The 26,362-nt window shown below is 46.5% G+C and overlaps 1 protein-coding gene across 1 annotated transcript in view; it reads right to left on the bottom strand.

The window, feature by feature from the left end:
• The window catches only part of MYDGF (myeloid derived growth factor), a 32,567-nt gene extending 6,563 nt beyond the window's left edge, over positions 1-26,004 (bottom strand). Inside the window, exons 1-4 of the mRNA XM_026721530.2 lie at positions 25,775-26,004; positions 13,227-13,277; positions 9,333-9,394; positions 5,564-5,645 (exon numbers count right to left, since the gene is read on the bottom strand). Coding sequence (XP_026577315.1) covers positions 5,564-5,645; positions 9,333-9,394; positions 13,227-13,277; positions 25,775-25,939 — 360 coding nt within the window. The 5' untranslated portion in view covers positions 25,940-26,004. The remainder of the gene's footprint in view (positions 1-5,563; positions 5,646-9,332; positions 9,395-13,226; positions 13,278-25,774) is intronic.
• Between the last annotated feature and the right edge of the window lie 358 nt (positions 26,005-26,362).

The raw sequence follows: 26,362 nt of genomic DNA, 5'->3' as shown, positions 1-26,362 counted from the left end.
CAGAATTCCCTAATCAACATGGGTAGACTTCCACCCCAGAATTCCCTAGTCAACATGGTGGGACTTCAACCCCAGAATTCCCTAGTCAACATGGGTAGACTTCAACCCCAGAATTCCCTAGTCAACATGGTGGGACTTCAACCCCCAGAATTCCCTAATCAACATGGGTAGACTTCCACCCCCAGAATTCCCTAGACAACATCGGTAGACTTCAACCCCAGAATTCCCTAGTCAACAAGGGAATACTTCAACCCCAGAATTCCCTAGTCAACATGGTGGGACTTCAACCCCAGAATTCCCTAGTCAACATGGGTAGAGTTCAACCCCCAGAAGTCCCTAGTCAACATGGGTAGACTTCAACCCCTAGAATTCCCTAGTCAACATAGGTAGACTTCAACCCCCAGAATTCCCTAGTCAACATGGGTAGACTTCAACCCCCAGAATTCCCTAGTCAACATGGGTAGACTTCAACCCCCAGAATTCCCTAGTCAACATGGTGGGACTTCAACCCCCAGAATTCCCTAGTCAACATGGTGGGACTTCAACCCCAGAATTCCCTAGTCCACATGGTGGGACTTCAACCCCAGAATTCCCTAGTCAACAAGGGTAGACTTCAACCCCAGAATTCCCTAGTCAACAAGGATAGACTTCAACCCCAGAATTCCCTAGTCAACATGGTGGGACTTCAACCCCCAGAATTCCCTAGTCAACAAGGGAAGACTTCAACCCCCAGAATTCCCTAGTCAACAAGGGTAGACTTCAACCTCCAGAATTCCCTAGTCAACAAGGGAAGACTTCAACCCCCAGAATTCCCTAGTCAACATGGGTAGACTTCAACCCCCAGAATTCCCTAGTCAACATGGGTAGACTTCAACCCCCAGAATTCCCTAGTCAACATGGGCAGACTTCAACCCCAGAATTCCCTAGTCAGCATGGGTAGACTTCAACCCCCAGAATTCCCTAGTCAACATGGGCAGACTTCAACCCCCAGAATTCCCTAGTCAACATGGGTAGACTTCAACCCCAGAATTCCCTAGTCAATATGGGTAGACTTCAACCCCAGAATTCCCTAGTCAACATGGGTAGACTTCAACCCCCAGAATTCCCTAGTCAACATGGTGGGACTTCAATCCCCAGAATTCCCTAATCAACATGGGTAGACTTCCACCCCAGAATTCCCTAGTCAACATGGTGGGACTTCAACCCCAGAATTCCCTAGTCAACATGGGTAGACTTCAACCCCCAGAATTCCCTAGTCAACATGGTGGGACTTCAACCCCAGAATTCCCTAATCAACATGGGTAGACTTCCACCCCCAGAATTCCCTAGACAACATCGGTGAGACTTCAACCCCAGAATTCCCTAGTCAACAAGGGAATACTTCAACCCCAGAATTCCCTAGTCAACATGGTGGGACTTCAACCCCCAGAATTCCCTAGTCAACATGGGTAGAGTTCAACCCCAGAAGTCCCTAGTCAACATGGGTAGACTTCAACCCCTAGAATTCCCTAGTCAACATAGGTAGACTTCAACCCCAGAATTCCCTAGTCAACATGGGTAGACTTCAACCCCAGAATTCCCTAGTCAACATGGGTAGACTTCAACCCCAGAATTCCCTAGTCAACATGGTGGGACTTCAACCCCAGAATTCCCTAGTCAACATGGTGGGACTTCAACCCCAGAATTCCCTAGTCCACATGGTGGGACTTCAACCCCAGAATTCCCTAGTCAACAAGGGAAGACTTCCACCCCAGAATTCCCTAGTCAACAAGGGAAGACTTCAACCCCCAGAATTCCCTAGTCAACAAGGGAAGACTTCCACCCCAGAATTCCCTAGTCAACAAGGGAAGACCTCAACCCCCAGAATTCCCTAGTCAACAAGGGAAGACTTCCCCCAGAATTCCCTAGTCAACATGGTGGGACTTCAACCCCCAGAATTCCCTAGTCAACATGGGTAGACTTCAACCCCCAGAATTCCCTAGTCAACAAGGGAAGACTTCAACCCCCAGAATTCCCTAGTCAACAAGGGAAGACTTCAACCCCAGAATTCCCTAGTCAACAGGGTGGGACTTCAACCCCAGAATTCCCTAGAAAACATGGGTAGACTTCAACCCCCAGAATTCCCTAGTCAACAAGGGAAGACTTCAACCCCCAGAATTCCCTAGTCAACATGGGTAGACATCAACCCCCAGAATTCCCTAGTCAACATGGTGGGACTTCAACCCCAGAATTCCCTAGTCAACAGGGCGGGACTTCAACCCCAGAATTCCCTAGTCAACAAGGGAAGACTTCAACCCCCAGAATTCCCTAGTTAACAGGGTGGGACTTCAACCCCCAGAATTCGTAGACTTCAACCCCCAGAATTCCCTAGTCAACAGGGTGGGACTTCAACCTTCAGAATTCCCTAGTCAACTTGGTGGGACTTCAACCCCCAGAATTCCCTAGTCAACATGGGTAGACTTCAACCCCAAACATGTTCCAGGCAGCAAGCTGGCTGATGAATTCTGCTAACTGAAGTCCACATATCTTCAGCAGAGGTTGAAAAAAACCCAGCTCTGGAGGCTGTGAGGTATGGCGGAGAGGGAGCCAAACAGATGTGGCTGAGAACAGCCATGCACTTGAGGGCGGGGGCTCTTTAAAGTATCGATGGGATGTTTAAAAACGAGACCTATACTCTTAGGTGATCGGGTGGCGGGGAACCAAGAATAGACTAAGCTTTGTAACCAGGAGCGCAGCGACAAATGTATGCAGAAGTTGTAAATGCACCAACACCGGAAATTTTTATAGAAGAGGTTGGACGACCATTGTCCTGAAGAGGTGTAGGGTTTCCTGCCTAAGCAGCGGGTTGGACTAGAAGACCTCGAAGGCCCCTTACAACTCTTGTCATTTTAATTCTCCTTCAGTTGAGGGACACCGTTTTTTTCCTCATTATTTACCCTTTCGAACTAGAGAGTTTATTGATCACAGATCTGGAAGGGACCTGGGAGATCTTCTAGTCCAGCCCCCTGCTCAAGCCAGAAAACCTGTATCATTTCAGACAAATGGTTGTCCAGTCTCTTCTTAAAAACTTCCAGTGTTGGAGCATTTAACAACATCTGGAGGCCAATTGTTCCCCTGATCAATTGTTCTAACTATCAGGAAATTTCTCCTTAGTTCTAAGTTGCTTCACTCCTTGATGAGTTTCCATCCGTTGCTTCTTGTCCTGCCTTCTGGTGCTTTGGAGAATAGCTTGACTCCCTCTTCTTTTGGGGCAACCCCTGAGATATTGGAAGACTGCTATGATGTCACCCCTAGTCCTTCTTTCCTCTAGACTAGCTAAAGGTAAAGGTTCCCCTCGCACATACGTGCTAGGCATTTCCGTCTCTGGCGGGACGGCGCTCATCTCCGTTTCTAAGCCGAAGAAGAGCCAGCGCTGTCCAAAGGCATCTCCGCGGCCCTGGGGCCGGCATGACGAAACACCTTTGAAGGCGCACGGAACGCTGTTCGTTTCCCGCCAAAGGGGTCCCTATTTTTCTATTTGCTTTTTTTCTTTTTAACGTGTTTTCAAACACGTTTGCCCCATTGCTGTCAGGATTCCGGCCGTTACCCCTATTTCAATCACGAGTCTCGAGCCAAACTTCCAAAACTTAAAAAGGATTTATGGGGAGTTAATATGCCGGCACTGCCTGGATGTAACCGACTCTGAGACCCATAGTTCATTGTCACTCCTTGACCCTGGTTTTTCCCCCTCCTCTGGGTGTATTGTCATTCATATCCTCCAATGGGACACCTCCATAGCCCAGAGCCATCAATCATGCTCTCCAGTTAGATATTTGTGGGGTAGAAAGGTTGGCAATAGGTGGGACAAAGGAACGGGAGCTGACTCCGTGACGCAGCGCCGGGGATTCGAACTGCTGACCTTTCTGATCGACAAGCTCAGCCTCTTAGCCACCACGTCCCAGTTCTCTAGACCAGTGGTCCCCAACCTTTTTGTGCCACGGCCCGGTACCGGCATCACAAAATGATCCGCGGACCGGTACTGGCATCAGTGCGCATGACCAAGGCAAGGCAAGGCGAGCCAAGCGACGGGCCAGCCGGCCGTCTCCCGCTTCTCCCCGCCACCGTCAACTCCTCCTTTGTACCTTTGTCGATGGGCTTCGCTTCGGGACGGCTTCGGGACGGTCGCTCGGCTCGCCTTGCCTGGGTGCTGAAAGAATCCTCGCGCCTTAGTTTCGTTCGAAGCTGCCCCCCCCCTTCGATGAAACTAAGGCGCGAGGATTCCTTCAGGACCCAAATGCCGCTTTCCAACCGGAAAAGCTCACTGGAAGCACTTTCTCATCAAACAAGATGGCGGCACCCAGCAAACCGGCGGCCCGGTAGGAAATGTTCCACGGACCAGTACCGGTCCGTGGCCCGGTGGTTGGGGACCCCTGGTCTAGACTAGACATGCCCAATTCCTGCAACCGTTCTTCCTACGTTTTAGCCTCCAGTCCCCTCATCATTTTGGTTGCGCTTCTCCATTGGCTCTGTCTTATCACAGTTTGTCCTTTCTGGGGCCCCTAGCAAAGGCCTCAGGAGCCTTCCCCTGTGGAACGTTTATGGCCTTTTTTGTATGTTTTATTTACTACGGACCATTCGAAGGCGCTCGCTCTAAGACCACTTTTGTCCTTGAATTGCATATACCACGTAGGCAGGCAGCCCTCGACTTCCAACAGTTCACACAGCGACCGCTCAAAGTTACAACGGCACTGAAAAAAGGGACTCGGGATTGTTCTTTCCCATTGATGACTGTTGCATTTACACGCGGATGCTTCACTGGCTCAGGTTTATGATGCCTGTCCTGAGGGGGTCAACCAACGTGGCGAAAAAGAGTCATAAAATGGGTGTCAATTCATAAAATATTTCTCTGGTCTTTTGAGAGTTGCCAACAGAAAGGGAGGGGGGAGAAGTGTGGCAACTTGGAAATAGAAACTGCATTCCATTCAATGTTTGCAAAGATAGTAGCTAGGTGACTGAAGTTTCTGCCCCGCAAATATCTAACTGGAGAGCATGATTGATGACTCTGGGCTATGGAGGTGTCCCATTGGAGGATATGAATTACGATACACCCAGGGGAGGGGGAAAAAACAGGGTCAAGGGGTGACAATGAACTATGGGTCTCAGAGTCGGCTACATCCAGGCAGTGCCGGCATGTTAACTCCCAATAAATCCTTTTTAAGTTTTGGAAGTTTGGCTCGAGACTCGTGATTTAAATAGGGGTAACTGCCGGAATCCTGACAGCAGTGGGGCAAAACTCACTTAATAAAGTTTCTCACTTCGCAGTATAAATTTTGGGCTCAATGATGGCCGTAGGTCGAACGCTACCTGTATAAGGTATACCTGTGTACCTCATCAGTCCCAACAGAAGGGTGAAGCTGGATGAGTGGTGCCTCCTAGCGGTCAGCAGAAAACGTAACGAGGGCCAAGAATGTGGTAGAAAGCCGTAAACCGGGAGGAGGGAAAGGAACCCCCTCGTTTCAAACTGGCCCACAAACCCTGGGCTACGGACACCCCCTTCCCCCGGCCCCCTCCAGGTGCGACTCACATAAGCCATGGCGTGCTGGATCTTTGCTCCTCTCATTTCAGCTTTAAACTGGGTGAAGAAAAGGTAAGATTTTCCTTGGGGCCTGAAAGAGAGGAAGGGGGGGGAGAGGAGAGAAAGGAGAGGAAAAAGAGGGAAGGGAGAGGGAAGAGAGAGAAGAGGAGTGGGGAGAAGAGAGAAGGGAGGAAGAGAGGGAAGAGGAGTGGGGAGAAGAGAGAAGGGAGGAAGAGAGGGAAGAGGAGTGGGGAGAAGAGAGAGGGAAGGAAGAGAGAGAAGAGGAGTGGGGAGAAGAGAGAGGGAAGGAAGAGAGAGAAGAGGAGTGGGGAGAAGAGAGAGGGAAGGAAGAGAGGGGGGAAGGGAGGAGAGGGAAAAGGGGAGAGAGGGAAGTGAGAGGAGAGAAGTGGGAAGAGAGATGGGAGAGGGGACGAGAGGAGAGGAGAGAAAGGAGAGGAAAAAGAGGGAAGGGAGAGGGAAGAGAGAGAAGAGGAGTGGGGAGAAGAGAGAGGGAAGGAAGAGAGGGGGGAAGGGAGGAGAGGGAAAAGGGGAGAGAGGGAAGGGAGAGGAGAGAAGTGGGAAGAGAGATGGGAGAGGGGACGAGAGGAGAGGAGAGAAAGAAGGAAGAGAGAGGGGGGAGAGAGGGGAGGGAAGAAAGGAAAGAGAGGGGAGAAGGGAGGAGAGGAGAAGGAAAAGAGGGAAGAGAGAGGGGAGGAGAGAGGAGGGGGAGAGATGGGGCAGGAGGAGGAGGAAGGGAGAGAAGAAAAAGGAGAGGGAAGAGGAGAGAGGGAAGGAAGAGAGGGGGAAAGGAGGAGAGGGAAAAGGGGAGAGAGGGAAGTGAGAGGAGAGAAGTGGGAAGAGAGATGGGAGAGGGGACGAGAGGAGAGGAGAGAAAGGAGAGGAAAAAGAGGGAAGGGAGAGGGAAGAGAGAGAAGAGGAGTGGGGAGAAGAGAGAGGGAAGGAAGAGAGGGGGAAGGGAGGAGAGGGAAAAGGGGAGAGAGGGAAGGGAGAGGAGAGAAGTGGGAAGAGATGGGAGAGGGGACGAGAGGAGAGGAGAGAAAGAAGGAAGAGAGAGGAGGGGGAGAGAGGGGAGGGAAGAAAGGAAAGAGAGGGGAGAAGGGAGGAGAGGAGAAGGAAAAGAGGGAAGAGAGAGGGGAGGAGAGAGGAGGGGGAGAGATGGGGCAGGAGGAGGAGGAAGGGAGAGAAGAAAAAGGAGAGGGAGAGGAGAGAGGGAAGGAAGAGAGGGGGAAAGGGAGGAGAGGGAAAAGGGGAGAGAGGGAAGTGAGAGGAGAGAAGTGGGAAGAGAGATGGGAGAGGGGACGAGAGGAGAGGAGAGAAAGAAGGAAGGGAGAGAAGAAAAAGGAGAGGGGAGAGGAGAGAGGGAAGGAAGAGAGGGGGGAAAGGGAGGAGAGGGAAAAGGGGAGAGAGGGAAGTGAGAGGAGAGAAGTGGGAAGAGAGATGGGAGAGGGGACGAGAGGAGAGGAGAGAAAGAAGGAAGGGAGAGAAGAAAAAGGAGAGGGGAGAGGAGAGAGGGAAGGAAGAGAGAGGAGAAGGGAGGAGAGGAGAGAAAGGAGAGGAAAAAGAGGGAAGGGAGAGGGAAGAGAGAGAAGAGGAGTGGGGAGAAGAGAGAGGGAAGGAAGAGGGGGGGAAGGGAGGAGAGGGAAAAGGGGAGAGAGGGAAGTGAGAGGAGAGAAGTGGGAAGAGAGATGGGAGAGGGGACGAGAGGAGAGGAGAGAAAGAAGGAAGGGAGAGAAGAAAAAAGAGAGGGGAGAGGAGAGAGGGAAGGAAGAGAGGGGAGAAGGGAGGAGAGGAGAGAAAGAGGAGCAGAGGAGAGGAGAAGGGAGGGGAAAAAATGAAATTGAATTGAATTGCATATTTTATTTGGCCAAGTCTGATTAGACACACAAGGAGTTTGTCTTTGGCACACAAACACTCAGGGTACTTTTGCAAAGCCACAGAGAGAATGATAATAACAATAATAACACAATAAAAAGGGGAGGATTTAAAGAGGATGGTAAAAAAAGGCCCAAATAGTAAAGCCCTCGACTTACGACCACAATTGAGCCCAAAATTTACGGTGCTAAGCGAGAAATTGGTCAAGGGAGGTTGTGCCCCCATTTTACAAACTTTTCTTGCTTGTGAAGGGAATCGCTGCCATCGTCGTTAAATCAGTCAGACGGTTGCTAAGCAAATCTGGTTTCCCCTGGTCCTCCTCTTCCCTAGACTAGCCAGGCCCAGTTCCTGCAAACCGTTCGTCGTATGTTTTAGTCTCCAGTCCCCTCATCATCCTGGTTGCTCTTCTCTGCACTTTTTCTAGAGTCTCAACATCTCTTTTTATAGTGTGGTGACCAAAACTGGAGGCAGTACTCTAGGTGTGGCCTTTCTAAGGCTTTATAGAGTGGTATTAGTACCTCCCTTGAGTTTGATTGCATCCCTCTGTTAATACAATTTAGGATTGCATTAGCAATCCTGTTATTAAAGTCAAACTCAAGGCCTGGGGGGGCTGGATCTGGCGTATGGGGTACATTCTGGCCTGTGGGGCCTGTTAGGAATATAAGTCACCTAACCGTTATTTGGGTTGGACAATATATAAATCGGGAGAGACATTTTAAAACTGTATCTTTAAGAAAATGCAAAAGTGTAATTGGGTGTGGTTTCTCAAACGGCCATAAGATGGAGCCAGAAACCTGGGTTGTCTTAGTCTTAGTCTCGGAAGAGAGTGTGAGTGTATCTCTGTTTCCTTCTGTTGGAGAGTATTGCTGTTCCTTCTAATTGACTGATATTCCTGGATTTGATGTAAGTCTGATACTGAACTGTTTTTGACACTGGACTTTGTTATTGGATTATCCCTGGATTGAAAACTGACTGATTTTACCTGTGAATGACTTTGGACTGCTTATTTTGGACTTTGCTTTAAACCTTTCTAGAAGTAAAAACCTACATTTAATGTACAGTGTATCTGTGTGCTGTGTATGCGTATTATTCAAACACTTCTCTCAAATACGTCTCCCTGTATGCGCTCATTCTCTTAACAGGGAATTACCTCAACACCCACCCCTGGCTCTCCCTCAATGCTGCCTTAAGGTGACTGACCAAAGCATCATCTCCTTGACTTACAGCTCTTTGTTTAGTGACCATCCGAAGCTACTACGGCACTGAAATTTGTGTTCAACTGCTTGGCAACCGACTCCCATTTGGGACAGCTACAGCGTCCCAGGGTTCATACAATCCCTTTCTTGCGACCTTCCTACCAACAAGCCAGATTCGCTTAAGAACCCGTGTTGTTAACAACGGGTATGATTCACTTAACAACCGTTGGCAAGAAAGGCCTTAAATCGGGGGCAAAACCTCATTTAACGGATATCTCGCTTGATGACAGAAATGTTGGGCTCTGTTGTGGTCGTACCCATTGAAGGCAAAGGATTTTAATGTGGATGGACCGATCCGATTGTCCTTTCAGTGGCATACTGGGAGTCCTCGACTTACGGCCATTTGTTTAATAACTGCCCAAAGTTACTCTGGGGAAAAAAAGGGACTTAGGACCATAACTAACCCACATTTATGATGGTTGGAGGTCCTTTTTGTGACTTTCTGACAGGCCAAGCCAAAGGGAAAGGCCAGTCCCCCTGACAACCGCGTGACTAACTTAAAACACCTGCAGGGATTGGCTTGTGAGAAGAAACGTTGTAAAATGGAGCAAATGCCCTTTAACAGCCATTTGGTGGTCGTAGGGCGAGGACTACCTGTAAAGCTAAGAGGGGCAGGGGAGAAGACGTACCTCCAGACTGAACAGGAAATGAACCTCTTGTCTTCGCTGACCCCGATAATCATCTCCCAGTGCTGAAACCAGAGAGAAGGATGGAGGTCAATAGAGTAGAACAGAGAATAGGAAATAGAATAGAATATAGAACAAATATAGAGTAGGGTAGGGTAGGGTAGGGTAGGGTAGAATAAAGTAAAGTAAAATAAAGTAAAGTAAAGTAGAACAGAAAAAGAAGAGATAGAAAGAGAAAGAGAAGGAGAAGAAGAGAAAAGAAGGAGGAAGAGAAAGAGGAGAATAGAATAGAATAAAGTGGAATAATACAATCAGAGGGTACAATACAATTACCAAATAGAATAAAATAGAACAGAACAGAATAGAATAGAATATCGGGATGAAGAATAGAATGGAATATAGAATAGAATAGAATAGAATAGAATAGAATAGAATAGAATAGAATAGAATAGAATAGAATAGAATAGAATAGAATAGAATAGAATAACTTTATTGGCACTTTAAAGGTACACAAATCGGCATACATTAAAATGGAATTTCATTGCGTACAAGCTCTCAAAAGGTCCCTCCAATATGCACTATATAAACATGAGAAAATAAACAAATGAACAAATACAAAATTATGTACTCTGTGTGTGTGTGTGTGTGTGTGTGTGTGTGTATATATATATATATATATATATGTGGATCTTTGGTTGTTCGGGTTTTCTCCCGCGTAAGATTCGAAGTATCTAGGCAGCGTTTCGATGAAGTCTCATTCATCATCTTCAGGCTTCTGTCTCCGGCTCTGTGCTTCTCAGAGTAATGTGAGATTGCAGCTGCTTCCTCCTTTTAACTGCCAGTGGGGTGGGACTTGATTGGGTGGGGGCTTGGCTGTGTTCTGATTGGGTGGGGGTGTGTTCTCATTGGTAGGGGGTTTGGCTGTGTTCTGATTGGTTGGGGGTTTGGCCGTGTTCTGATTGGTTGGAGGCGTGTTCTGTTCAGGTGGGGGCTTGGTTGTGCTCAGGTTAGTCTTAGTTGCTGGGGGATTACTCTGAGAAGCACATAGCCGGAGACAGAAGCCTGAAGATGATGAATGAGACTTCATCGAAACGTTGCCTAGATACTTCGAATCTTACGCGGGAGAAAACCCGAACAACCAAAGATCCACATACAAATACCCACGAGAACCTCAGAAAACAAATATATATATATATATATGGATCTTTGGTTGTTCGGGTTTTCCATTTTTGCATTGTAGGTGCTGGCACCTGAGTGCGTGCGCACAAATTTTTGGCACAGGAGCCCAAAAAGGTTAGCCACCACTGGTATAGGGTCAGAAGCAGGGGATTGGACCAGATGACCTCCAAAGTCCCTTCCAGCTCTGTTGTTATCATTTCCTCCTTGGTTCCTTGATTAGTGGTTGTTTCCTATTTGATGGTTTGTCTCGGTTGGTTAAGTTTTGGGGTGTAATTTAATGCTTTACTGCTGATCCGCCCCTGCTTATCTGGATGCTGATTGCTGGCAAGATGGTATTGTGGTCTTTGAGCTTTTTGGGGGTTTGCTTTTTTTTTTTTGAACGATATGTACCTGTTGTTTATCTCTGTGTGCTGGTTGATGGCTGAACAACAGCCCAATCAAGCAACCACAAAGGAACAATCCCACTGATGTTGACAGAGCGAACCACTAGCACAGAAAATGAGAGGAGGCCCCGCTCTCTTCTGGCTCTGATGTTCCCTAGTTGGGTCATGAAACGTCCACAAGGAAACAGCCAAGCTCAGGATGCACCAAAGACCCCACAGTCATTTCCTCCTCCTCCTCCTCCTCCTCCTCCTCCTCCTCCTCCTCCTCTCCCACCATTCCGCAAACCCTACTCCTTTCTAGCACCGAGGATGTTACCGAGTTGGATAATGAACCGTCCGCAAGGAAACAGCCAAGCTCAGGATGCACCAAAGACCCCACAGTCATTTCCTCCTCCTCCTCCTCCTCCTCCTCCTCCTCCTCCTCCTCCTCCTCCTCTCCCACCATTCCACAAACCCTACTCCTTTCTAGCACCGAGGATGTTCCCTAGTTGGGTCATGAAACGTCCGCAAGGAAACAGCCAAGCTCAGGATGCACCAAAGACCCCACAGTCATTTCCTCCTCCTCCTCCTCCTCCTCCTCCTCCTCCTCCTCCTCCTCCTCCTTCTCCTCTCCCACCATTCCACAAACCCTACTCCTTTCTAGCACCGAGGATGTTACCGAGTTGGATAATGAAACGTCCGCAAGGAAACAGCCAAGCTCAGGATGCACCAAAGACCCCACATTCATTTCCTTCTCCTCCTCCACCTCCTCCTCCTCCTCCTCTTCCTCCTCTCCCACCATTCCGCAAACCCTACTCCTTTCTAGCACCTAGTTGGATAATGAAACGTCCGCAAGGAAACAGCTAAGCTCAGAGAGCAATCAAGACCCTACAATCCTCCTCCGCGTACTACTTCCCCTCTACTCCGCAAACCCTACTCCCTTCTAGCACTGATAATGTTATCTAGTTGGGTAAATGTAATGTCTTCAAGAAAACAGCCCAGCTCAGACAGCAATAAGGACTCCACAATCCAACTGCTACTCCTTCTTTCCCTCCACTCTGCAAACCCTTCTCCCTTCTAGCACTGATGATGTTACTGAGTCGGGTAATATAACGTCTGCCAGAAAACAGCCCAGCTCAGAGAATGAAGATTCTCAGGCTAACTTGGCTTCCTCCTGCTCACCTCCACTTCTCCATCTTCCCGGGCTGAGACCTTCCCTCTGCATAAGTTGGCGAGTTCAGTTTTGCGAAACATAGAGAGGTCCTGCCCAGGGGTGCAATTCAAAATATTTGACTACCGGTTCTGGGGGCGCAAGCGGAGCATTCTACAATGGGCCAAAGCATGAAAACTTACCTTACCATCAGCATTGGTGAGTGAAACAGCTGAGGCGGCGCTCTGCCGCGCCTACCAATTGAGCTACAACCAAAGGGAAATATAGCACAGCTGCTGACCGGCGCTACCTGCTAACCGGCGCTACCAAATCGCTAGAACCGGTGCGAACCAGCAGCATACCACTATTACAGAGGTGCTATTCAGCCGGTTCTGACCGGTTCTCGAGAACCGGCAGTGGATATTTTGAGTAGTTGGGAGAACCGGCCAATCCCACCTCTGACTGGCCCCGCCATCCCCATCTATTCTCCGCCTCCCATCGAGTCTCAGCTAATCGGCTGGGTCTTTGGTTGCCCTGCACAGGAGAATGGAGCTGGAAAGCAGGTTTTAGTGGGATAGGGAGAGAATGGGGATTTTGCAAGATCCTTCCCCTGGAGTGGGGTGGGAATGGAGATTTTATAGTATCTGTCCGTGCTCCGGTAGTCACCTCTATTTAAGTCCTGAGTCTCTAGCCTGATTTTCAACGCTCAAAGATTTATTAGGAGAAGACACGCCGGCGCTGCCTGGACGTAGCCGACTCTGAGACACATCATTGCATCGTCTCCCTTGACTCCGGTTTTCCCCCACTCCCTGGGTGTATCATAATTCCTATTCTCCAATGGGACACCTCCATAGCCCAGAGTCACCAGTCATATACTCTCCAGTTGGAATTTTGCGTGGCAGAAAGTTCGGTCGCCTGGAAACTATCTATGAAAACATCCATGGAATTCAGTTTTCGGTTTTGCGGCTGCTACGCTACTCCCCGCTCTCTTTCTGTTGGCAACTCTAAAAGACCAGAGAAATATTTTATGAGTTTGACAGTATCCTTCAGCCCTGCCATGCCCACCAAGCCACACCTACCAAGTCAAGCCATGTCCACAGAACCGGTAGTAAAAAAAAATTTTTTGAATCCCACCACTGCACCACCGGTCTTGTCTAGATTCGTGTACGGCGGATCAGAAGGATTGTAAAGAAAAAAATAACTTACCTCGTTCGTCCCGCCCTGAGCCGCATAGGTAAAAGCACAGGTAACCTCTCCCTGTAGAAAAAACAGAAGAAATGGTAGTGAAGGGTAATAATAAATAAAGAAATGTAGTAGAATATATTATAACACTATGTAGAGAGTTCCTGAATAGGAATTTGTTGTCTTGCTGTTAGGCACTTGTTTTCTCGTACATGTGTATATCTGTTAAGCATTTATCACTCTACAGCCATTTTTGTTATCTCGCTGTTGTAGAAAAGATTTCCTTAACCTTTCACTTGTTGTAAAACGATTACAACATATGCCTGCAATCGGTTACATCCCTCTTATTAAGACACATGATCGTCCCACCTAAATCAATCTGAGCCCGTCTGTTTTCCTGGATCGATACGTTTCGCCCCAACATCACCCCCTGGGAATGTAGCTACCTCCATCCAGAGGAATCCACATCTTTGAAGTATGCTGTTAATAACCTCCTTAAGTGGTCAATTGTGATCAATTAGTAGGACAATAGGAGAAGAGATAATGAAAGGCAAACGCTGCCAGAGAGAGATTTCTCTTTTGTAGGAAAGATGTAAATCTAAGTTAGAGAGTTTTACAATGCAGTTACACGACTTCTAAGAATCTTAAAGGTATGATTTTACTTTCTCCATGTGCTTTGTAGCCTTCCTCTCATATCTATCTTGCGTGTAAGTGAGGATAGGCCCTACCCTAACCTTATTGATCAATTAAAGTTAGATTTTGTTCTTCAAAGCCTCTGCTTAAGTACATTTATGGCACATTGTGATCTTAAGTTATAGCCAGACCTTCCGGTAGGAAAGCAGAAATCACGGTCTTCAGACCCCAAAAGCTGGACCTGCCAATACCTGCCTGCTTTAGAGGCTATCCTTGGCTTACGGCCATGATCTCCACTGCCAAGCGAGGAAGTTGCTCAATGAATTTTGCCTCGTTTTACAACCTCTCCTGCCACAAGAGTGGTTTCCAGCGAATCACTGCCGTGGTTAAGTTAGTCACACGGTCGTTAAGTGAATCTGGCTTCCCCGTGGAGTTTGGCTCGTCAGAAGGTCGCACGAGGGGATCGCCTGACCCCCGCGGACACCGCACACCGTCGTAAATATGAGCCAGTTGCCGAACGTCTGAATTTGGGTGACTGTGGGAAACTGTCATTCATTCGGAACTGTCTGTTGTGGTTAGCTGGCAGCAGGCGCGGACGGCTGAGAAGAGTGATGAGGGGCCGGGACCATCCGGGAGTGGACTGCTGCCTTCAGAGATTGTGGGGCTGGCAGCAGCAATGAGGAGTTTCCCGAGGAGCCTGTGCCAAGTGCGCGTGCACGAAGGATTACTCAGAGGAAAGAACAATTACAGCAGCACAGGCAACTCGGGAAGGTAAGGCTGCGAGGTAATGGCTCCTCCCTCAAGAGGATAAAAGCCAGGTTTGATCAAAGCGTTCTTTGCAGAAAGCAACGAAGCTCTGAAGCTCGGCGGGTGGACATCTTGTAAATTAGTTCTTATCTCTGGGCTTTCGGCAGCCTTGACGAACAACTTAGCAAGGCTCTTTCTTGTCAGAGCTAATGAATAGAAAGCAGCCTTTTATCGGTAAAGGAACAGCATTCGTTACTAAACCTTAAACGGCGGGGGCTGCTGCCTTTGCCTTTGTCCGGTTGGGTCAGAACACCGTCATTCAATGGGGAAATGGTCGTAAGTCACTTTTTTTCAGCACCGTTGGAACTTTGAACGGTCGCTAAGTGAATGGCTGTAAGCCTACCTGTACTGAATGAAATCATGTTAATCATTAACACATTAAATCAGAAATGAATAACACCAACTTGATTATGTATTGTTTTGATTCAACCTCTCCGATAGCCTGCAGCAGATAAGCAGGGATTAACACCAGACAAACAATCACGCAGAAAACAATATCCTAATCGAGGAACTACCAAGGGGAAGAAAAAAAAAACCTCTACCACCAACACTGACAGGACAAACCACCTAAGTATAAACAGAGAGACAACCCTACTCCTTTCTAGCACTGATGATGTTACCTAGTTGGGTCGTGAAACATCTGCAAGAAAACAAGCAGGTTTAAGGATGACCTCAGTCCTCCTCCTCCTCCTTTCCACAAACCCCTTCTAACACTGATGATGTTACTTAACTGGGGAATGAAACGACTGCAAGAAAACAGACAAGCTCAGAGAACACCACGGACCCCAGAGTCCTCCTCCTCCTCCTCCTCTTTCCCCTCCTCCTCCCTTCTGGACCGTTTCCTCAAAAATACGACCTACCCTGAAAGTAAGCCCTAGCTTGATTTTGACACGTGCGCCCGATATAAGCCCTACCCCCAAAATAAACCCTAATTAAGATCCCACCCACTCCAGAGTGGATGGGTCAAAATTAAGCTAGGGTGGGGATGTGGGGTGCGTGGAGCTGCCCTACTACTTACCTTTGGACAGTTGTAACTAGGCCTGGCACACACCGACACCTGCCTTGCCGGCCTATTTCTTCTGCAACCTCTGGAGCTGATAAGAAAGCTCTGGATCGATCCAAAGCTCTGTTATTGGCTGCAGAGGCCTTCAGGAAAGCCTTGCCCGGCCGCAGAAGAAATTCTGACAGCGAAAAGGAGGCCAGGTACGACACACACACAGGTGAGGTTACTCAGTGGATGACATCACACGAAAATAAGACCTGGTGCCTTTTTTGGTAGCCCAAAATAATATAAAATAGGGTCTTCTTTTTGGGGAAAACACGGTAGCCCTGATAATGTTACCTAGCTGGGTCGTGAAACGTCTGGAAGAAAACAAGCAAGTACAGAGAACAACAAGGACTCTACATGATCGTTGTTCTCCTATCTGCCTCTCTTGGTGGTCTCTCATCTGATATAAATCGGGGCCAACAGTTTAATTTTTGAGATCAGCACCGATTACTTCGGTCCTTCAGTCAACCTGGCTTAACAGACGATAATAAAAATCAGCCTCCAAGCACTATCCTCACAACTCCTTCTCATTCGGATTGTTATTATTTTTTAAATTTATACACTGCTCAGCTGCTCAAGAATGTGAGGTGGTGGTTGTTTTTTTACAAAAAATCCCAAAAATACAGAAACCGGGGGATATGACGATAGACAATAAGAAAGGCTAAAAATGGCAAAGGTTTTTTTTAAAAAAAAAAAACAGATGTGATTGAAAACAAACCAACCCACACAATCGAAAGGCTTCCTTTACCACAACCACAAGTAAAATAAAATAAACTAGAAATTATTTTTGTTCCCATTTAGCAGTTCCTGATTTGACTCAAAGCCAGGGATTGTTGTTTAATCGTGATTAGCTAAAAACTGTGTTTTGGTTTGGTTTGGTTTTTTGCTTCCATTTAACGATTACATTCTATTTTTGTTATGGATTTAGATTGTGCTGCTTATTATTATTATTATTTTACTATGTTGGTGTTGTTTTTCTTCCAGGTTATCTGCAGGATAATGTTTATTTTAATGAATAGAATAGAATAGAATTACAGAATAGAATAGAATAGAATAGAATAGAATGGAATGGAATGGAATGGAATGGAATAGAATAGAATTACAGAATAGAATAGAATTACAGACTAGACTAGAATTACAAAATAGAATAGAATAGAATAGAATTACAGAATAGAATAGAATTACAGAATAGAATAGAATTACAGACTAGACTAGAATTACAAAATAGAATAGAATAGAATAGAATTACAGAATAGAATAGAATAGAATAGAATTACAGACTAGAATAGAATTACAGACTAGACTAGACTAGACTAGACTAGACCAGAATAGAATACCTTTATTGTCATTGCATTCTACAAATACAATGAAATTTGAAAGCTACTCCAGCACAGTGTCCCAAACACCACATCACAATCACACTACAGAGTATTTAAAAATTAAAATAATTAAAATAATAATTAAACACCTCATCTAAAACCTATCTAAAATATATAGTAAGATAAGTTTAAAAATGCCACTATATGCATAGGGCTAAATCACATATGCATTGTTTGATTCAAGACAATTATTGCCTTGGAAAAGAAACTGTTTCTCAGTCTATTAGTCCTCATTTTAAGACGCCTATAACGCCTCCCTGATGCTAACAGAGCAAAATATGAATGTCCAGGATGAGAACGGTCCGTGGCGATTTTTAGTGCTCTAGAGAGGAGTCCGGCCTTCGCAATCTCTTCCAAAGAAGAAAGATGATTTTTTTTGTGCTGTGTTTTTAACTATCTATATTATGCTCTCTATATACATTTTATTGGACGGCTGTGACACGCTGAACTTCTTTTTAAATTTGGCAGGTTTTATGAATGAATGACTCAAGTTAGCTACCTCCCAATTTTTATTTTTTTATTTTTTTAAAAAAACAGTTTTATTGTTTGTTTTTTTAACAAACAAACAAAAACAGACAAAACATAAAAGCATCAGCTCTCTTCCATACTTATATACAAACAGTGTGTCGGTTGGTTCATCAGTTTTGTGCATCCATTTCGTAGTCTCAATTACGGTTATGTTACATGATAACTCTTATTATCAATCCCAACTTATATATCCTCATATCATTGTTAAAAAAAATCATTTGACTATACTTTTATTCATTCATACTTTATGAGATAACTATAATTTAAGTAATTTATTCTGTAACAAATCATATAATCATGCCAATTCTATCCTAAAAAAAAAACAACACTTTATATAGTATCTAATAACAAAAGAAAAAGAAAAAACAAGAATATTCCTTATTATCTAAAATTCTAAGTATTCTATTGTCATATTTCATCATCTAACCATTGATAGAAAAGGTCCCAAATTTTATAAAATTGTTTATCTTCTTGCTCTCCAATTTCAAATGTCAATCTACTCATCTCAGCACATTCCAATATTTTCTTAATAATTTCTTCCTGCGATGGAACCAATTTTATTTAAAAAAAAAAAAAAATTCCGCTGTGGCAAACATATCTAATACAGGCAGCCCTCTACTTTTGAACACAATTGAGCCCAAAATTTCCATTGCTAAGAGAGACGGTCGTTAAGTGAGTTTTGCTCCATTTTATGACCTTTCTTGCCACCATTAAGGGAATCACCGCAGTTGCTAAGTGAGTAACAAGGTTGTTAAGCAAATCTGACTTCCCCATTGACTTTTGCTTGTGAGATGGTTGCAAAAGGGTATCGTACGACCTCGGAACACTGCGACCGTCATAAATATGAGTCAGTAGCCAACTGTCCAAATTTTGATGATGTGACCAAAAGGATGACGTGACCATGGGGTCATAAGTGTGAAAAATAGTCATACGTCACTTTTTTTTAGTGTCGTTATAACTTCAAATCACTAAATGAACTGTTGTAAGTGGAGGATTTCTTTCTTCCTCCTATTTTCCCTGCAATAACAATGCTGTGAAATGGGTTGGCTGAAAGCCCAAAGTCACCTAACCAGCTTATATGGTTAAGGAAGGACTGGAATTCACAGCCTCCTGGTGATTGGCCCAAAGTCACCTAACCAGCTTTCATGGCCAAGGAAGGACTAGAATTCACAGCCTCCTGGTGATTGGCCCAAAGTCACCTAACCAGCTTTCATGGCCAAGGAAGGACTGGAATTCACAGCCTCCTGGTGATTGGCCCAAAGTCACCTAACCAGCTTTCGTGGCTAAGGAAGGACTAGAATTCACAGTCTCCTGGTGATTGGCCCAAAGTCACCTAACCAGCTTTCGTGGTTAAGGAAGGACTAGAATTCACAGCCTCCTGTGGATTGGCCCAAAGTCACCTAACCAGCTTTCATGGCCAAGGAAGGACTAGAATTCACAGCCTCCTGGTGACTGGCCCAAAGTCACCTAGTCAGCTTTCATGGTTAAGGAAGGACTAGAATTCACAGCCTCCTGGTGATTGGCCCAAAGTCACCTAACCAGCTTTCATGGCCAAGGAAGGACTAGAATTCACAGCCTCCTGGTGATTGGCCCAAGTCACCTAACCAGCTTTCGTGGTTAAGGAAGGACTAGAATTCACAGCCTCCTGGTGATTGGCCCAAAGTCACCTAACCAGCTTTCGTGGTTAAGGAAGGACTGGAATTCACAGCCTCCTGGTGATTGGCCCAAAGTCACCTAACCAGCTTATATGGTTAAGGAAGGACTGGAATTCACAGCCTCCTGGTGATTGGCCCAAAGTCACCTAACCAGCTTTCATGGCCAAGGAAGGACTAGAATTCACAGCCTCCTGGTGATTGGCCCAAAGTCACCTAACCAGCTTTCATGGCCAAGGAAGGACTAAAATTCACAGCCTCCTGGTGATTGGCCCAAAGTCACCTAACCAGCTTTCATGGCCAAGGAAGGACTAGAATTCACAGCCTCCTGGTGAGATTGGCCCAAAGTCACCTAACCAGCTTTCATGGCCAAGGAAGGACTAGAATTCACAGCCTCCTGGTGATTGGCCCAAAGTCACCTAACCAGCTTTCATGGCCAAGGAAGGACTGGAATTCACAGCCTCCTGGTGATTGGCCCAAAGTCACCTAACCAGCTTTCGTGGCTAAGGAAGGACTAGAATTCACAGTCTCCTGGTGATTGGCCCAAAGTCACCTAACCAGCTTTAGTGGTTAAGGAAGGACTAGAATTCACAGCCTCCTGGTGATTGGCCCAAGTCACCTAACCAGCTTTCGTGGTTAAGGAAGGACTAGAATTCACAGCCTCCTGGTGATTGGCCCAAAGTCACCTAACCAGCTTTCGTGGTTAAGGAAGGACTGGAATTCACAGCCTCCTGTTGATTGGCCCAAGTCACCTAACCAGCTTTCGTGGTTAAGGAAGGACTAGAATTCACAGCCTCCTGGTGATTGGCCCAAAGTCACCTAACCCGCTTTCATGGCCAAGGAAGGACTAGAATTCACAGCCTCCTGGTGATTGGCCCAAAGTCACCTAACCAGCTTTCGTGGTTAAGGAAGGACTGGAATTCACAGCCTCCTGTTGATTGGCCCAAAGTCACCTAACCAGCTTTCATGGCCAAGGAAGGACTAGAATTCACAGCCTCCTGGTGATTGGCCCAAAGTCACCTAACCAGCTTTCGTGGTTAAGGAAGAACTAGAATTCACAGTCTCCTTTTGATTGGCCCAAAGTCACCTAACCAGCTTTTATAGCCAAGGAAGGACTAGAATTCACAGTCTCCTGGTGACTGGCCCAAAGTCACCTAACCAGCTTTTATAGCCAAGGAAGGACTAGAATTCACAGCCTCCTGGTGATTGGCCCAAAGTCACCTAACCAGCTTTCATGGCCAAGGAAGGACTGGAATTCACAGTCTCCTGGTGACTGGCCCAAAGTCACCTAACCAGCTTTCATGGCCAAGGAAGGACTGGAATTCACAGCCTCCTGGTGATTGGCCCAAAGTCACCTAACCAGCTTTCGTGGTTAAGAAAGGACTGGAATTCACAGCCTCCTGTTGATTGGCCCAAAGTCACCTAACCAGCTTTCGTGGTTAAGGAAGGACTGGAATTCACAGCCTCCTGGTGATTGGCCCAAAGTCACCTAACCAGCTTTTGTGGTTAAGGAAGGACTGGAATTCACAGCCTCCTGGTGATTGGCCCAAAGTCACCTAACCAGCTTTCGTAGTTAAGGAAGGACTGGAATTCACAGCCTCCTGGTGATTGGCCCAAAGTCACCTAACCAGCTTTCATGGCCAAGGAAGGACTGGAATTCACAGCCTCCTGGTGATTGGCCCAAGTCACCTAACCAGCTTTCATGGCCAAGGAAGGACTAGAATTCACAGCCTCCTGGTGATTGGCCCAAGTCACCTAACCAGCTTTCATGGTTAAGGAAGGACTGGAATTCACAGCCTCCTGGTGATTGGCCCAAGTCACCTAACCAGCTTTCATGGCCAAGGAAGGACTGGAATTCACAGCCTCCTGGTGATTGGCCCAAGTCACCTAACCAGCTTTCGTGGTTAAGGAAGGACTGGAATTCACAGCCTCCTGGAGATTGGCCCAAAGTCACCTAACCAGCTTTCGTAGTTAAGGAAGGACTGGAATTCACAGCCTCCTGGTGATTGGCCCAAAGTCACCTAACCAGCTTTCATGGCCAAGGAAGGACTGGAATTCACAGCCTCCTGGTGATTGGCCCAAGTCACCTAACCAGCTTTCATGGCCAAGGAAGGACTAGAATTCACAGCCTCCTGGTGATTGGCCCAAGTCACCTAACCAGCTTTCATGGTTAAGGAAGGACTGGAATTCACAGCCTCCTGGTGATTGGCCCAAGTCACCTAACCAGCTTTCGTGGTTAAGGAAGGACTAGAATTCACAGCCTCCTGGTGATTGGCCCAAAGTCACCTAACCAGCTTTCGTGGCTAAGGAAGGACTAGAATTCACAGTCTCCTGGTGATTGGCCCAAAGTCACCTAACCAGCTTTCGTGGTTAAGGAAGGACTAGAATTCACAGCCTCCTGGTGATTGGCCCAAGTCACCTAACCAGCTTTCGTGGTTAAGGAAGGACTAGAATTCACAGCCTCCTGGTGATTGGCCCAAAGTCACCTAACCCGCTTTCATGGCCAAGGAAGGACTAGAATTCACAGCCTCCTGGTGATTGGCCCAAAGTCACCTAACCAGCTTTCGTGGTTAAGGAAGGACTGGAATTCACAGCCTCCTGTTGATTGGCCCAAAGTCACCTAACCAGCTTTCATGGCCAAGGAAGGACTAGAATTCACAGCCTCCTGGTGATTGGCCCAAAGTCACCTAACCAGCTTTCGTGGTTAAGGAAGAACTAGAATTCACAGTCTCCTTTTGATTGGCCCAAAGTCACCTAACCAGCTTTTATAGCCAAGGAAGGACTAGAATTCACAGTCTCCTGGTGACTGGCCCAAAGTCACCTAACCAGCTTTTATAGCCAAGGAAGGACTAGAATTCACAGCCTCCTGGTGATTGGCCCAAAGTCACCTAACCAGCTTTCATGGCCAAGGAAGGACTGGAATTCACAGTCTCCTGGTGATTGGCCCAAAGTCACCTAACCAGCTTTCATGGCCAAGGAAGGACTGGAATTCACAGCCTCCTGGTGATTGGCCCAAAGTCACCTAACCAGCTTTCGTGGTTAAGAAAGGACTGGAATTCACAGCCTCCTGTTGATTGGCCCAAAGTCACCTAACCAGCTTTCGTGGTTAAGGAAGGACTGGAATTCACAGCCTCCTGGTGATTGGCCCAAAGTCACCTAACCAGCTTTTGTGGTTAAGGAAGGACTGGAATTCACAGCCTCCTGGTGATTGGCCCAAAGTCACCTAACCAGCTTTCGTAGTTAAGGAAGGACTGGAATTCACAGCCTCCTGGTGATTGGCCCAAAGTCACCTAACCAGCTTTCATGGCCAAGGAAGGACTGGAATTCACAGCCTCCTGGTGATTGGCCCAAGTCACCTAACCAGCTTTCATGGCCAAGGAAGGACTAGAATTCACAGCCTCCTGGTGATTGGCCCAAGTCACCTAACCAGCTTTCATGGTTAAGGAAGGACTGGAATTCACAGCCTCCTGGTGATTGGCCCAAGTCACCTAACCAGCTTTCATGGCCAAGGAAGGACTGGAATTCACAGCCTCCTGGTGATTGGCCCAAGTCACCTAACCAGCTTTCGTGGTTAAGGAAGGACTGGAATTCACAGCCTCCTGGTGATTGGCCCAAAGTCACCTAACCAGCTTTCGTAGTTAAGGAAGGACTGGAATTCACAGCCTCCTGGTGATTGGCCCAAAGTCACCTAACCAGCTTTCATGGCCAAGGAAGGACTGGAATTCACAGCCTCCTGGTGATTGGCCCAAGTCACCTAACCAGCTTTCATGGCCAAGGAAGGACTAGAATTCACAGCCTCCTGGTGATTGGCCCAAGTCACCTAACCAGCTTTCATGGTTAAGGAAGGACTGGAATTCACAGCCTCCTGGTGATTGGCCCAAGTCACCTAACCAGCTTTCGTGGTTAAGGAAGGACTAGAATTCACAGCCTCCTGGTGATTGGCCCAAAGTCACCTAACCAGCTTTCATGGTTAAGGAAGGACTAGAATTCAACCTTCCAGTTTCTAGCCCGATACCTTAACCACTAAACCAAGGATCTTCAAACTTGGCAAGTTTAAGACTTATGGACTTCAACTCCCAGAATCCCTGAGCTAATGTCAGCGTTCCATCTAAACCAAACTCCAATTAAAAACTCCGAGACAGGCATGACTGGAGGAGGAATTCTGGGAGTTGAAGTCCACAAGTCCTAAAGCTGTCAAGTTTGAAAACCCCTGCACTAAACCAGCATTCAATACCTTGCAGTAAGCTGTAATGAATATTGATAGGTCCTATAGACCTATACATTTAATTAATAACATCCCTACTAATAATACCCCAATTCCCATATTGCACAGCAATTCCCAGACATACTATGTCACCTCATTTCTTTTTATAACCAGAAAGGGACTCAAAAATATTCAAAGCAAACATGGTTAGTCCATCTGCAACCTATTCTACTGCATTCGGTGGTATTGTCATCAGCCAAAGCATTGACAAGAGTTTCTTCACAGAGAATTCAGACACACAATGGGCTCAACTTTGTTCGTAAGTCGAGGACCACCTGGTGATCACTGGGAGTTAAGATCCTTAACTTTTTTTTTAAACGTTTGCAGGTACTCCTTGACTTACAACCATTTAAATGACAGTCTGAAGTTACACCGGCACCGAAAAAAGTGACTTATGACCATTTTTTCACACTTAACCATGTTATTAACTTAATGACGATTCACTTAATACCTGCGGCAGGAAAGGTCATAAAATGGGACAAACCTCACTTAACAAATGTCTCACTTAGCAACAGAAATGTTGGGTTCAATTGTGGTCATAAGTCAAGGACTACCTGTTGGGTATAACATTGATACACCAACTAAGTTTGGGTGAATAAATATATAAACCAAGGTTTAGGTGTTTGTAACTTGTAGCTTTAAGCACCAAACTGCTTGTAATTAACTAATTAAGGGTGCGGTTACAAACGGCAATAAAAGGCAGTAAGAGAAACGTAACCTCTCTCTGCTTGTTCTCTCTGCTTGTTGGCTACTGTGCTGGATACTATTTGTTTGCTACTGTTTGAATACTGTTTTTGCTGAACGAAAGGACTATTTTCCTTGGTGAGCTGATATCCTGTGAATACTCAGCGTTGTCTTCAAGATAAAGGTATCGGGAGGAGAAGATATCTTTACAAGCAGATAAGGATATAGTTCTGACTAGTAAATGGACTAAGTTACTGAATGGATATATTTGTGAATGACGTATGGACTGATTGACAATGCTTAAACTCTGATTGGATTAAACAACTATTTAAAACTACAAACAGTGTTTGTCTCCAGTGTGTGTATACTCTTGGGCCCATCCTCTCTCATTTGGCTGCCTGGCTTGACTGCTGCTGCACATTCTGTTTGGGGGTTTGTCCCCAAACACTAACATTACCTGTACTTTATGTAATATTAAGAAAATTTAAAAACTTCCCGGGGGGTGGGGAGAAGTGCTATGCAACGTGCAAAGCCTACAAAAATCAAATTTACCTCTCTAATCCAGATATTATAATCGATCTATCATAAAAGCTATATATTATGTATGTATGTATGTATGTATGTATGTAAAAACACATCATCACAAAATCTCTATAACCATAAAGCCTACAAACTTGAAACTTGGCACGTATCTTCCTCTTGGCTTCTAGGTGCTCACTAAGAAAGGGTTTTTCAAAATGACCATCAGAGCATTTAGAGTATTTCCTATATTATTATTATTAACACGCTCTGATGCTAAGGAGTTCTACTCCCCCTCCACACCTGAAAAGAAATCTCTTCCAAATGCAAAACACAAGCAGGAGTTTCCGTTTTGGTTTTAGTTCCAAGCACCAAGCAGCTTTAGTACAGAACAGTTGAGCTAAGCCACACCCAGGCTCCTTGCTGTCTCCTTCTTGCTCACACAGCAAATACTGTTTCAGTTTCCAAACAGCCCTCAACTCTCTGACACACTGACAGGACGCTAGCCAGATGAATCCTGATGGATGCTGGTGGGCAGAGGCAGAATTTTCTTTTCCTTATTTTCCTCCCCAAAAACTAAGCCCGACCACAGAGTTTCCTAGCGAAGCACGGGTATCCAGCTAGTATGCAATTAAAAAAAGGAAATTATAATAGAAATGTTGGAATTACTTGGAAAGAAGTTTAAAGGGGCAGCCACCTAAATGTGAAAAAATTAAGAGGAGCATAAATGGAGCCAACGGCAAGCGCTGCCATCTCATAGGCAGGAAGCAAAACCGTGGCAGGGGCTCTACCACCCACTTACTCCGGGGTAAGTTTGGGGCACCCACTATGAACTACAGATCTGCATTTAGCCACTTTCTACGGAAGCCTAGCCGGGACATGCCAAACGCTTCGTCTCTCCCGCCTTCAGTTCCTAAGAGGCCAATCACAGCACCACAAAAAAAGACCCGCCCCTCACTTCGACCAATCAGAAGCTATCTTGTCGGGGCGCAGGACTCGAGCCAACCAATCCGCGGGCGCCACCTAAGTCCTCTGCCCTGCCTCGTTCGCTTTCTCACCAGGTTTTGCGAATACGAATGAACCATCCCGCCGGGTCTGACATCGAAGTCGGCCGTGATGGGCTCCTGCTTTGCCCCGACCGCCGAGAGAAGGAGCTGCAGGAGGAAGAAAGACGTCCAGCTGTCCCAAAGCCTCCGGTTGCCGAGTAACCTGGGCGCCACCATCTTGGAAGAAGAAACAAACAAACAAAAAAAAAACCCGCGGCCAGCTGATTGAGCTACGGGGAGCTGGAGCAGCCAAAGCGCGTTATACTGTTTCAGCGCAGGCGCTTCTGTTTCCGGGAGGCCCAAGGCGACCATCTTTTAAGCGGGCGCCGGCGGATATTCAGTGGGAGTTGCCCAGATTTGGGCTGGAAAATGCGGGCGACCTGTAGAGGGCAGCAAAGAATGCCAAAGTTAGGGCCTCTCTGCTACCATTGGCTAGCAAGGGAATTCTGGGAGTTGGAGTTCGCACGGCTCCGCGTTGCCCAAGTTGAAAAACGCTACTGCAAAGCAGTGGAAAAAAATCAGTTTGTTGTTATGAAAAATTGTCTGAGTCATCGTTGCACTGACCTACACCGTATCTCTGTGTAGGCAACCGGTATTGTA

The sequence above is a fragment of the Pseudonaja textilis genome, chromosome 1 (assembly GCF_049901715.1).
Source record: "Pseudonaja textilis isolate UNSWEBS1 chromosome 1, rPseTex1.2, whole genome shotgun sequence".
Lineage (NCBI taxonomy): Eukaryota > Metazoa > Chordata > Lepidosauria > Squamata > Elapidae > Pseudonaja > Pseudonaja textilis.
The sequence above is the reverse complement of the archived record's forward strand: the minus strand, read 5'-3'. Positions and strand labels throughout refer to the sequence as shown.